Here is a 13,154-nt window from a genome sequence, read left to right as displayed (position 1 = left end):
TAAATGGCAATGACTCACCCATATTTGTACAGCTGGCAGAGTTAACTGGAGTCTGTGGCAGCCATTCTTTAGTAACTCTTCCTGTTCCTGAAAAGGGGCTCTTAAATGGAAGATTCTTTTAAGCAAAGCCCTGGATCTATAAAATTTTGCACACACACGTGTGTGTGTGTGTGTGTGTGTGTGAGAGAGAGAGAGAGAGAGAGAGAGAGAGAGAGAGAGAGAGAGAGAGAGAGAGAGAGAGAGAGAGACAAAGAAAAGTAATGGTGATCAAGTTGCTGAGAAACACATTTGGGAACTCCTTTTACTTTTAGAATTCCATTTCCTTTCAAGTTTCAAATGTGAGGCTTATGCCCTTTGGGTCAATTTAACTCAATCTAGTTTACATCAACAAATATTTATTTCACACCTATTATTTGCAAGGGTTTGAACTCTGGGAACAGATTCAAAGCAAGGTACAATCAGCAGTGGTGCAGGCTGACTTCCAAATCGTTTAAAAATTTTCAGCGTGAATATTTACAACGCAGAAATCATCAAATGTTCCAAATCAGAGCTCACTTATTGTTTCATTGATTATCTACACCAGGGATCATCTTGAGCCCAGGTTAAGAACCTTGATCTAGTCCAACCCCTTTGTTTTACATATAAACAAAGTAAAAACCAGAGAAAGGAGGTGATTCTCCAACACAGTTAATAAGAAGTCCAGCCCAGATTGAACTTACACCATCTGAATTATATCATGTTGAAGTTGGATGTTGTAGTCTCGTTTTAATTTAAACCATGATTAAGAAGAAGAGAACTGAGAGGATTTCATATATGTCATAAAAAAATGAAAGGACTTGTGGGTAAACTTTATGTTGAGGGGAAATGTTTAAAGTCACCTTAAGTTTGTAGCTGCAGAGAAAAGGACTTAATATGAAAAAAGATAGCTTCTTATATTTCTATACCTAAATCCTCACCAGTGGTGCAATGACAAGAAGACTTGGAACTAATGGGGAGAAGTTTAGGTACAGAAACAATAAAAGCTATTTCATTGAGTTTCAGGTATTATTGTACTATCCAGTTGGAATGCCTTTTATCAGAGGTAGAGGTATTGGAAGTAGATGGTCATATTTAGTATCTATTAACATCTATATAGAGTCCTCAAAACTAGGATAACAAGTGATGTTTCAAGAGAGCATAGGGAGAAAAAGTAAGGTTCCTTACATTGGTAAAAAGGAATTCCTTTATTAGACATTCCTATACTGAAGAAATTATAGATGCTCGCAATAAATATATTATCCCCTTAACCTCATGTGAGCCTTTTCCAAGTAAAGTAACACTTATTTGGAGAGTGATTTACTGTTTTTGTGATTCTTGAAATAATCTTGTGAAGTAGGCATGGAGAAAATTGTTATCCCATTTTACAGTTGAACAGGTTTAAAAAAATGACGTCCAAAATTACAAAGCTAGTAAGAGGTGAACTTGGTACAAAAACCTGGATTTTCTGTTTCATAGACTAGTGGTTCCCCCCCCCCCCCATGAAACAGTCAGTAGTTTACCTCTAGTCTATCTGCCTAGCTACCACTTTTAAGCTTTGTGACAGCTCTTATTAATGAGTATCAAACAAGCTATTGAAAACCATGTTTATCAAACCACACAGAAAGAGCTCATTGTGAGTTATATAAGGAACTCTGGAAATGGCTAAAAACCAGTTGGCCTTCAAATATATAAGTATGATAAGATTACAGTGAGACTAAAATAAATTGTAGGGATCATCAATATGACCAGCTTCCCTTGGATACTTAACTATCCCTATTGGTCTTTATCAGCTGAATAATAGATTTGATGCATTAGGCTATATTGATTCAACCAATGCTATTATGGAGAAGTATGTTTCCTTGAGCAAAGAAGAATCCTAACAATGGACTAACTTTGATTGGATCTTGATTACATATTTGTTTCTTGGTTTAGCTCTCCACTTGAAAGGCATGTAGGTAACTCCTACACATCCGGGACTTTGTGAATTCAACATTTTCTTTCTTGTCCTCCTTAGTTTTAGAACTCCTCAGATTACTACTTCACTGTTTGTCAGCTCCTTCTCAAAAGGTGAAATGAGGTTGAGAATAAGCTAGAGGCCATATTTGCCAGGTTGGTGACTGTTATGGCTGATCTACTGGTAAAAGGTTTAATGGGGGAGCTAAAACAAATGAATAAGTGAATAACAGAGAGGTAGTTTGAATTGAAGAATTTTCAATTCCAAAAGCAACATGATCTTTCATGATAAAGATATAGCTTGGTTAATAAAGAATTCTTCTTCTTGTCACCTTATCATTCACCCCAACCCCCACAAATTCATAGCTGAAGGGCAGCATGAACAAAGATAGTTATTTTAAGCATTTCTTGCTTTACTTACTCCCCCTTCAGTTTTTAATTAATGATTAATTGGAAAAGGCCACATGACTAGGGTCCTCATTCTTTGGTTCAACCCTAGAGCAGCTGTTTCTATGCATGCCCCAGGGTTTTTCTCCATATTGTGTATAAAATCTTGTGGGGGGTTTCCTATAAGATTTTGCATTTAAACACAGGGACTTCAGGAAAATGCTGTTTGAAAAGGAATCCCAAATTAAGGCTACCAGATGTCATTTACTCCACCCCCTCTCTGATAAATCAGGGACCTGCCTGATTTGAATATTTTACATATATTTGCATATTCATGTCAAGAATTCCTAACTCCAATTATGTAAAATAAAATTAATTAGCACAACTCACTGCAAAGTCCATTCTTAGTATTTGGGGCATGCATGACAGAAAAGAAATACCTAACACAATTTTAAACCAATTAATCTGACCACATCTGGGATTAATAGGTACAGTCACATATACATGAATGGGTGCAATTGGCTTGAGACCCTCTCATGCCTACTTATGCAAACACATAAATGTAGACTTATGCAATTCAGATACTCCCCTCTGTTTCCATGTTTTTTCACATATATACTCCCTTCCCTATCCCTCCTCTCTCAACTAAAGAGGCCACTTCATACTTTATTGAAAAAAATAAATGAGGCCACCTCAGGTAAGTTTCCCATCTTCAATTACTCATTACTTTAACATCATTCCTATTTCTTTTCCAGTTTGTTATCTTATCAGAGGAGCTGACCCCTCCACCTGTGTCCTTGATCTGTTCCCCTCTGTGAAGAGTTTGTCCTCTTCAATCATCCTCTCCTTACTTTTCAAGTCTTTCTCCTTGTCCACAAACTCTTTCACTGATGCCCACTCACATCTCCATTTTAAGCAAAACAAAAACATTTTTTCTTAACTCTTCTATCCTTAAGCTATCTCACTTTCTCCTCACTTTCAAAGAGGACTTCCTAGATAGGATTGTCTTTACTCTTTGCTTCCACTTTCTCATTGATCACTCACTTTTCATTCACTTATACTTTAGTTTTTATGCCCATGTCTCCAACTGAAACTGTTACTTTTTGTGTTCAATTTTTTTTTGTATTCTTCCTTCTTGAGCCCTCTTCAGCTTTTGATACTATTGGACAATCTCTCCTTTTGGAAACCTTCCCCTCGAATAGATTCAAGTTCCTAGTTCTCTTCATAACTGTATAATCAAACCTGCTCAGACTCCTCTGCAGCATCATTTATCTATGACCCTCCTGTAAATCCTCACTCTTCTAAATCCATATTTTCTAGGGTCCTCTCCTCTTTCTATACTCTCTTTTAGTAAGTTCGTGAGCTCCACTGGATTTATCTATCAACTCTATCCTGAACTCTGGTCCTACAGGATGGGCTATCCAGTCGGCACTTCAAGATCCACATATCCAAGATAGTACTCATATTTTTCAACTTTTTTTAACTTCCCTATTGCTTTTGAGGGTACCACTGTTCTTCTGGTCATCTTCAACTCTCAAGTACTTCGTTGTTCCATCATCTTTGTTGGGTCTGACTCCTTGTGACCCCATTAGGATTTTTGGTCTTTCCTTTTGAGACTCTGTCCTATCCTATATATGGTATGCTTATCACTTATATGGATGAAGTTTGGACCATCCCCGACTGATATTCCTATTGCTCTGATCCATGGCCATAGCCCATTCCCTTACTAATAGGACAGAAGATAAATGCAAGAGACAGAGGTCTCAAGGCCAAAAGAATAGATTTTGAGGACTGAAGGATAGGCAGGAAAGTGACCATTCCTGTCTTCTTTGTTTGTTGTCAGATAGGTTTCTACTTAAAAGAGATGACATGTTTTTTCTTTCTCCTTTCCAGGAGACTCACAACCAGTAAAATGATTTGTCTGACAAAGATGCTTTACCTAAGGTGGTTCCTCCCAATTTGACAACTAAACAGGGACTATCAATGAGAATCAGAGATATCTAGGAGCAAGCTTTTCAGAGAAATGTTTCTTTCTTATTTGCAGCCCATAGTTTGATTAGAAAACTTTATGGAAGATTACTGCATCAAGAGGACCCTAATGAGATATTCTAACAATATTCTACGTGAGGATTTCTTAATCTGAGTTTTGTGAACTGTAAAAACCATGGTTTTGATAATGGTTTATCAGTGTAATTGGTATCCTTTGAAATTCTTTTTTTATATTATTTATTTTTATTTCTAATGTATAACATAAAATATAACACATATGATATGTTCTAAATGTGTAACAAATTATAATAGATATGCTTATCTGAGTGATGTCCAAAAACCTCTGCCTCATTCTTTTATGTTTTCCTCCTTTCTTTTATACCTTGACCCTCCCAAAGAAGGCAGGTAAATATGATATAGGTTATACATTTATTATCACATATTTCTCTGTTCATCATGTTGTGAAACAGGACACATATTGCTTACACTAGTGAAAAAATTCATGGAGGAAATAATTTTAGGTGTTTTATTTTATGAATAAAAACATTTTTTTCTGAGAATGGATCCATAAGCTTCATCAGAATACAGGAGTCTCTCATGCATAAAAACTTTAAGAACCCACTATTGAGCTAGAGGTCCTTTTTAATATTCACCCTTTTTCAATGGCCAGGACCAATACCAGGTTATGACTGATGTAAGAGAGGAAGAGAAATAGTCCACTTTGACCAGAGAGCAATCTCTGACAGAGACAGCTGCAGAGAGAGTAGGGGAGGAGCAAGAAGAAAAAAACTGAAGGTTCCAGAAGGTAATGAGAAGCTGGGAAGGGCAATTGACCATGTGACTGTACACTTCTACCAACTGGGAGCCAGTGGGAAGAAGCAAATCTCCTAGGCTGGAAAGAAGCTATCTCTCTGGAGATCAACTATCAGTTCCTGAGCCCCTGGATACCTCTCACTAAACTCCAAATAAGTATAATCTAAAGCCATTAGTGGATATTGTGAACTAGGACTTTGAAGAAAGCCATCCACAGAGATCCTTTTCAAGGATCTCCCTCTCTGTCTCTCTTGCCTTTTGCTCCTGGACTCCTGTATTCAAAGCTAGTTAGCTTAGGAGTTGGGATCAACCGGCAGGGGACAAGAAGAGGGATCAAGCTGAGAAAGCCTTGAGCCCCTAAACTTTGGAGGGCCAGTTTGCCAGAGGGGACAAGCATAGGGCCTCCTGTACCCCCATTTCCCCTATTTGATACCCCTTACCACTCCTTCCCTGTTTGAACCCAATAAATTTATCTGTTACTCTAGAATTAGGTCTGGGTCAGTTCCTAGCAATAATAAAGTGGACTGAAGATTTGGGGAGTTCATACCTCTCCCCAAAAGTGGGGTTAACCTCTGGATCCCAGTGATCCAAACTGCCAAACCCAAGGAATAAACATCTCTCCTTGGTAATGGTGTAGACTCAGGATCCCTGAGAAACCTATAGGCAGAAGAATTCATCTTGCCTCTCAAGAAGAGATTGGACCTTAAGGGGGGAAGTGTGTCATCTTACTAGGGCTTCCCCTTCTAGTTCTTGTCCTCCATCTCCCAGAACCATTCTCTGAGAAGACATACTCCATCTGTCAAGAAGATAAGACTTGGTTACCACCCCCCTAAAAGGGAAGAGAGGGGAAGAACAATCTCTTCACCCTCTCACCCTTCTCACCCCATTCTCTCTCTCCTTCCATCCTCCCTGTTCCCTTTTAGATCCTACATTACACTGATTCAGTGTTCTTATGAACTAAGAGCAGTTTTCATTGATTTATATAGTGTGATTTTTCTCTTTTCTTTTTCAGGGTGTTATATGGTTTTAACTGACCAAAGCTAATTTCAGCATGCTTAAAAGGAAACAGAGCTCTAGGGTGGAAGCCCAGCCAGTTACAGACTTTGGTCCTGATGAATCTTTGTCAGATAATGCAGATATATTGTGGATCAACAAACCAGTGAGTTGTATTCTGTTTTGTGGTTGTTGTTTTTTTTTTAATTAAAAATATACTTTGTTTTATTTTCATGGTAATGAAACAAAGATGTGGAACCGGCATTTGTTTTTAGTTTTGAAATGAATATTTCAATTAAATGAGAATATGGAATGTCTCAAATTCTAGAAATTCACAGTAATTCATATGAAGTTTTTTAAAAAAGTGCTCTGAATATTCTGCCTATGAAGAATTAGAAAGCTGAGTTGCACAAGTTTTTTAACAAATCCTTTTTGTGGCAGTGATACCGTCAGACAAAGATGAATAGCCTTCTTAATAAATTCATTCAATAAACATTTATTAAGTGCCTATTATGTGGCAAGCACTGTGCTAAATAGTAGGGAAATTCAAAAAGATTAAAGACAGTCCCTGACCTCAAAGAGTTTACAGTCTAATGAGGGAGACAACATGGGAACAAATATACACCAAACAAGCTATACACAGGATAAATAGAAAAACATTAAAAAGAGAGAAAGCAATGGAATTAGTAAGGTTTCTACAGAAGGCTTCCTGTAGAGGTAACATTTTAATTGGGAACTAATGGGAGGCAGGGAGGACAGTAATCAGATCAAAGGAGGAAGAGCATTCCTCTTGGCATGGAAAGTTTGTTCTCTTTATAAAGTTACTATATCTTTTTTTTATTAGTACTTTTTCAGAACTGGAAAAGATGACTAAATATTTTAGTTCTTTCTACATTTTAGAATTCATAGCATTATAAAAAATAAATAACATGGCATAGCAATATCAAAGGATATAGTAACCCAATTAATTACACTGATGAGAATATGAAAGTAAGGTATATGTGTATACTTTATAATAAATAATTGGCTGTTTGATGGCATATGCATGTATTTTAGAACCTGAGAAAAATTAAGAATCAATTAGACTTATAAGATTAATGATATGGTGGAATATAAATAATTACATTCATAACTGTATTGAAATCGTGTGATAAAAGAGCTATTAAATTATGTAGAGAAGGATTTCTTAAGCACCTCTTTTATAAATATCATATGAAGTTCCAAGTATTCTCTAGGTAGTAAGTGACTGAGCTAGGATTCAAACATAGACTTTCTGATTATAAATCAAGAACTCTTTCCATTGTGCCATTCCAGTAGCAATTTGGTTAATTAGTGCCTTTAATTGGGATATCTATATTACACTGTGTTCATAAACACAGTTAGAATAAAAACTGTTAGAATATTTCTAGACTACCTCAAAAAGAAGGCAGCCCTTCAAAATAGTTGAATCATCAGTGACTTCTCCTATATGAACACAAGCTCTATTATTTTTTCCATGCAAAGATTATAAGAGTTAGAAAAATATTATAAATCATAACCCACTCACCAGTCTGTCAGTGTCTGAAATTCCTCAAAGTTGACAAGCATTTTTATTTTTACTTGGGGTGTTACTTTATACAACTTCAGTGTCAGCATATTGCCAGACCAAGAAACTGGTTTTGTTAGTGAGAGCATCATTCAAAATGAAAATAGATCTATGAAAAGAAATTAATTCGTAGATGTTCTTTTAAAAAGCCATGCCTGTCTGCTATATTTTCCTTATTTTCTTGAAGTGACTCATTTACTAATACTTTGGACTGGGATTGTTTAGCATTTAGATAAGATTAATTATTAGGTTTTTTAAAATGTTTCTCACATTAAACCATTCAGTGTCTCAGGAGAATAAATTTGAATTTAATACTCACCAAATTACCAATATCTCTTGATTTATCAATCATCTATTGGTATATATTTACTATTTACTTTTTCTTTATTTTGAGTTGAAGATCTAATTCTTTTTAAAATATTTTGATGAAAAAGTCAGTTATGAAAATAACAATCTTTAGTATGTATGTCTTAAAGGGACCAAGAAAGAAGGAAGAAAAGGATCTACTTATACAAATGTATTTATAGCAGGTCCTTATGTGGCAGCATAGAATTGAAAACAGAAGTTGTGTCCATTATTTGGGGAATGGTTGAGCAATTTATGGTAAATTATTGTAATTGAATACTATTTTGCCATGCAAAAGAGGAACAAGATGATTACAATAAGTAAATAAGTAAATAAAACCTAGAAAGACATATGAAGTGATGCAAAGTGAAGTGAGGGGAACAGAAGAACTTTGTAAACAGTAACAATAGTGTGCTATGATCCACTGTGAATGACTTAACTATTATCAACAAGGCAAGGATCCAGGAGAACTCCACGATAATCATGAAAAGGTTATTCACCCCCACAGGAACTGATAGAGTCCGAATGCACATTGAAACACATCATTCTTCATTTTATTTTAGCCAGGGATTCTTCTCTAGTGTAAGCAATATGTGCCTTGATTCACAACATGATGAACATGGAAATATGTATTGCATGATAATTTGTATATAAAATATACACACACATGCAACCTATATGATATTACTGCCTTTTGTGAAGGAGGGAGTGGCGGGAAAGAAAAAGAAAACATGGATTGCAAAATGTCAGAAAATGACTATTAAAAATTATATTGACATGTATACTATGACTTTCCCTATAAACAAGTGGGAAAGGAATCCTCAGCTCAGGACTGCTCACTTACTAAATGTAATGTGTGATATATGACTGTGATAGAATCACACTATCATGCTCTAAGAAATGACAAGGAGGATGATTTCTCAAAATCTTAGATATACTTGTGTAAAATGAAATGAATAGAGCCAGGTGTACATTGCACATAGCAACAGGAATATTCTAATGATAACTGTAAAAGACTTAGCTACGTTGAACAAGAATATTATCCAAGACAATTGCAAAGGATCCATGCTGAAAAATATAGAAAGGTTTACAGAGAGAGAACCGATGACATCTGAATAAAGATAGAAACATATTTCATTTTTTTCTCTTTTGCGGCATGGCTATTATGGAGATGTTTCACATGACTTCATATGTAAAATTGTTGTCATTTTCCTTATATTCCAAAGAAGAAGGGAGAACTACAGAAAGGAGAGGGCGAAAACTTGGAACTCAAAATTTTAAAAAATTAATGGATAATAGAGAAGTTCCGGTCAAACTGATGGCTTAGAGAGAGCTAAAGTTCAGATCTCTGGAAACCCCTTCCTTACCAATCTCAAACTGTATGCTCCTAGGACACCAAAATTCAAAACAAACAACAGGAGAGATCCAGGGAACCCTCCACCTGGACCTGGACCTGGATCAAAAGGTACAGCCCCCAAAAGCCAGAACCCGAGATCACTCGGATCTAAGGGATAGGCAGAAGGAAGGTCCCAGAACCCATCCCCCCAAGCCAGAACAGTGAGTCAGAGGCAGCAGCGGGAACCTAAGAGCCAGCAAAAGGACCCCAGGGCCAGCTATTCTGAAGGCCGCACCCTGAAAACAACCTGAGCCAGTAGTAGGGGCACCCAGGCAGCAGGGAAACAGAGAGAGACAGAGGGGAGCCTGTAGCCTCCTGGCAGGATCCTTCCATCTGAATCTCAGGTAAGGTCCCTGCTTTAAGACACACTCAATCCAATCCAGGGGAAGTTAATCCTATCAGGCCCCCTTGGAGCTCCGGGAAGCCACAGCCCCTCCCTCCTCAGAGTGCAGGGTCTTCTGAGACAACAGTAACCCTCAGGGCCAGCTATTCAGAAGGCTGCATCCTGAAAATAACCTGAGCCAGTCATGGGGATACCCAGACAGCCTGGAAACAGAGAGAGACAGAGGGGAGCCTGTAGCCCCCTGGCTGGATCCTTCTGTCCGAGTCTCAGGGAAGGTCCCTGCTTTAAGACACACTCAATCCAACCCAGGGGAAGTTAATCCTATCAGGAGCCCTCAGAGCTCCAGGAAGCTTTGGCCCCTCCCCTCTCAGAGTGCAGGCCTCTCTGGCCCACAAAGTCTCTGAGATATCTTGGGGACAGTGCAAAGCCAGGCTCAAAGCATGGGAGTAAGGCAACGAAGAAGCATCGATCTGGAGGGAACTGAGAGCAATAACACCCACGAATGGACAATTTGCCTGGGGATAAAGCCTCTGAACACCAGACAGAGATAAGAAAAGCTAGACCTCCCCACTCAGATAGAGAGGGCAAACAGTACAGAAAAGCCTCAACACTCCAAGAAAAACAAGAAGAAGGGGATGACTTTGGACACATTTTATGGAGCAAAAATACAAAATACAGAGGAGATAGAAGAGGAAACACAAGCAAATGCTCTGAAACCTTACAAAGGAAAAGGAAAATCTCCAGAAACCCATGAAGAATTTGAATCGGAAATGATCAAAAAGATGGAAGCCTTCTGGGAGGAAAAGTGGGATATAATGCAAAAGAAATTCATGCATCTACAAAACCGGTTTGACCAAACTGAAAAGGAAAACCAGGCTTTAAAGGTCAGAATTAGGCAACTGGAAGACAAAGAGCAAGAATTAATAAAGCAAAGCCAAAAGACCAAGAAATTAGAAGAGAACATAAAATATCTCACCGACAAGGTCATAGACTTGGAAAAAAGAGGGAGAAGAGACAATTTAAGAATAATTGGACTACCAGAAAAGCCAGAAATAAACAGCAAACTCAACATTGTAATACAAGAGATAATCAAAGAAAATTGCCCTGAGATTCTAGAACAAGGGGGCAATATAGCCACTGATAGAGCTCACAGAACACCCATTACACTAAATCCCCAAAAGACAAATCCCAGGAATGTAATTGCCAAATTCCAAAGCTTTCAAGCAAAAGAAAAAATCTTACAAGAAGTCAGAAAAAGACAATTTAGATATAAAGGAATGCCAATCAGGGTCACACAAGACCTTGCAAGTTCCACCCTGAATGACTATAAGGCATGGGACATGATTTTCAGAAAGGCAAGAGAGCTGGGCCTTCAACCAAGAATCAGCTACCCATCAAAACTGACTATATACTTCCAAGGGAAAGTATGAGCATTCAACAAAATAGAAGATTTTCAAGTTTTTGCAAAGAAAAGACCAGAGCTCTGTGGAAAGTTCGATATCGAAAAACAAAGAGCATGGAATACCTGAAAAGGTAAATATGAAGGAAAGGGAAAAGGAGAAAAATATTATCTTTTTCTTTTATTCAAACTCTCTTCTATAAGGACTATATTTATATCAATCTATGTATATTAATATGTGGGGAAAATGTAATGTGTAAATAGGGGGAAAGAAAGACCAAATAGAATAATCTTTCTCACACAAAGATTCACACAGGAAGGGGAGGGGAAGAAAACTCCTATAAGAAGGAGAGGAAGAGAGTTTTTACTTAAACCTTACTCTCAGGGAAATCAACTCTGAGAGGGAAGAACATCCAGATCCATTGGGATCTTGAATTCTATCTTACCCAACAAGGGTAGGGAGAAGGGAAAACCAAGGTGGGTAGACGGGGAGGGAACATAAAAAAGGGAGGGAAGAAAAGGGGGATGGGGGAGGGAACAAAAAGGGAGGGGCTAGAAAGGGAAATATATCAAGGGAAGGGACAAGGGGAATTGATTTAAAATAAATCACTGGATTAAAAAGTTAGAGCTGAAGAAGAAAGGTTAGAATTAGGGAAGGATATCAAAATGCCAGAGAATTCAAAAGTCACAATCATAACTTTGAACGTGAAATGGATGAACTCACCCATAAAATGTAGACGAATAGCAGAATGGATTAGAATCCAAAACCCTACCATATGTTGTCTCCAAGAAACACACATGAGGCGGGTTGACACCCACAAGGTCAGAATTAAAGGATGGAGTAAGACCTTCTGGGCCTCAACTGACAGAAAGAAGGCAGAAGTTGCAATCATGATATCTGATAAAGCCAAACCAAAAATAGACCTGATTAAAAGGGATAGGGAAGGTAATTACATTCTGTTAAAAGGGACTTTAGATAATGAGGAAATATCACTAATCAACATGTATGCACCAAATAATATAGCACCCAAATTTCTAATGGAGAAACTAGGAGAATTGAAGGAAGAAATAGACAGTAAGACCATATTAGTGAGAGACTTGAACCAACCATTATCAAATTTAGATAAATCAAATCAAAAAATAAATACAAAAGAGGTAAAAGAAGTGAATGAGATCTTAGAAAAATTAGAATTAATAGACATATAGAGAAAAATAAATAGGGACAAAAAGGAATACACCTTTTTCTCAGCACCACATGGTACATTCACAAAGATTGTCTATACACTAGATCACAGCAACATGGCATACAAATGCAGAAAAGCAGAAATAATAAATGCAGCCTTTTCAGATCACAAGGCAATAAAAATAATGATCAGTAATGGTATATGGAAAACCAAATCAAAAACTAATTGGAAATTAAACAATCAGATACTCCACAATCGTTTAGAGAAGAAATCATAGAAACAATTAATAATTTCATCGAGGAAAATGACAATGGCGAGACATCCTTTCAAACCTTTTGGGATGCAGCAAAGCGGTAATCAGAGGTAAATTCATATCCCTGAATGCTTATATTAACAAACTAGGGAGAGCAGAGATCAATCAGTTGGAAATGCAAATGAAAAAACTCGAAAGTGATCAAATTAAAAACCCCCAGCAGAAAACCAAACTAGAAATCCTAAAAATTAAGGGAGAAATTAATAAAATCGAAAGTGATAGAACTATTGATTTAATAAATGAGACAAGAAGCTGGTACTTTGAAAAAACAAACAAAATAGACAAAGTACTGGTCAATCTAATTAAAAAAAGGAAAGAAGAAAAGCAAATTAATAGCATCAAAGATGAAAAGGGGGACATCACCTCCAATGAAGAGGAAATTAAGGGAATCATTAAAAATTACTTTGCCCAATTATATAGCAATAAATACACCAAA

General features: G+C 37.1%; 1 protein-coding gene across 1 annotated transcript in view; it reads left to right on the top strand.

Annotated features, from left to right (window-relative positions):
• NALCN (sodium leak channel, non-selective) overlaps positions 1–13,154 on the top strand; it is a 514,200-nt gene that overhangs the window by 25,918 nt on the left and 475,128 nt on the right. The window contains exon 2 of the mRNA XM_007501336.2: positions 6,173–6,319. Within this exon, the coding sequence (XP_007501398.1) occupies positions 6,212–6,319 (108 nt within the window). The 5' untranslated portion in view covers positions 6,173–6,211. The remainder of the gene's footprint in view (positions 1–6,172; positions 6,320–13,154) is intronic.

The sequence above is a fragment of the Monodelphis domestica genome, chromosome 8, assembly GCF_027887165.1.
Source record: "Monodelphis domestica isolate mMonDom1 chromosome 8, mMonDom1.pri, whole genome shotgun sequence".
In the NCBI taxonomy this organism is placed as follows: Eukaryota; Metazoa; Chordata; class Mammalia; order Didelphimorphia; family Didelphidae; genus Monodelphis; species Monodelphis domestica.
Note: the sequence above shows the minus strand (reverse complement) of the source record. Positions and strands in the feature narration are given on the sequence as shown.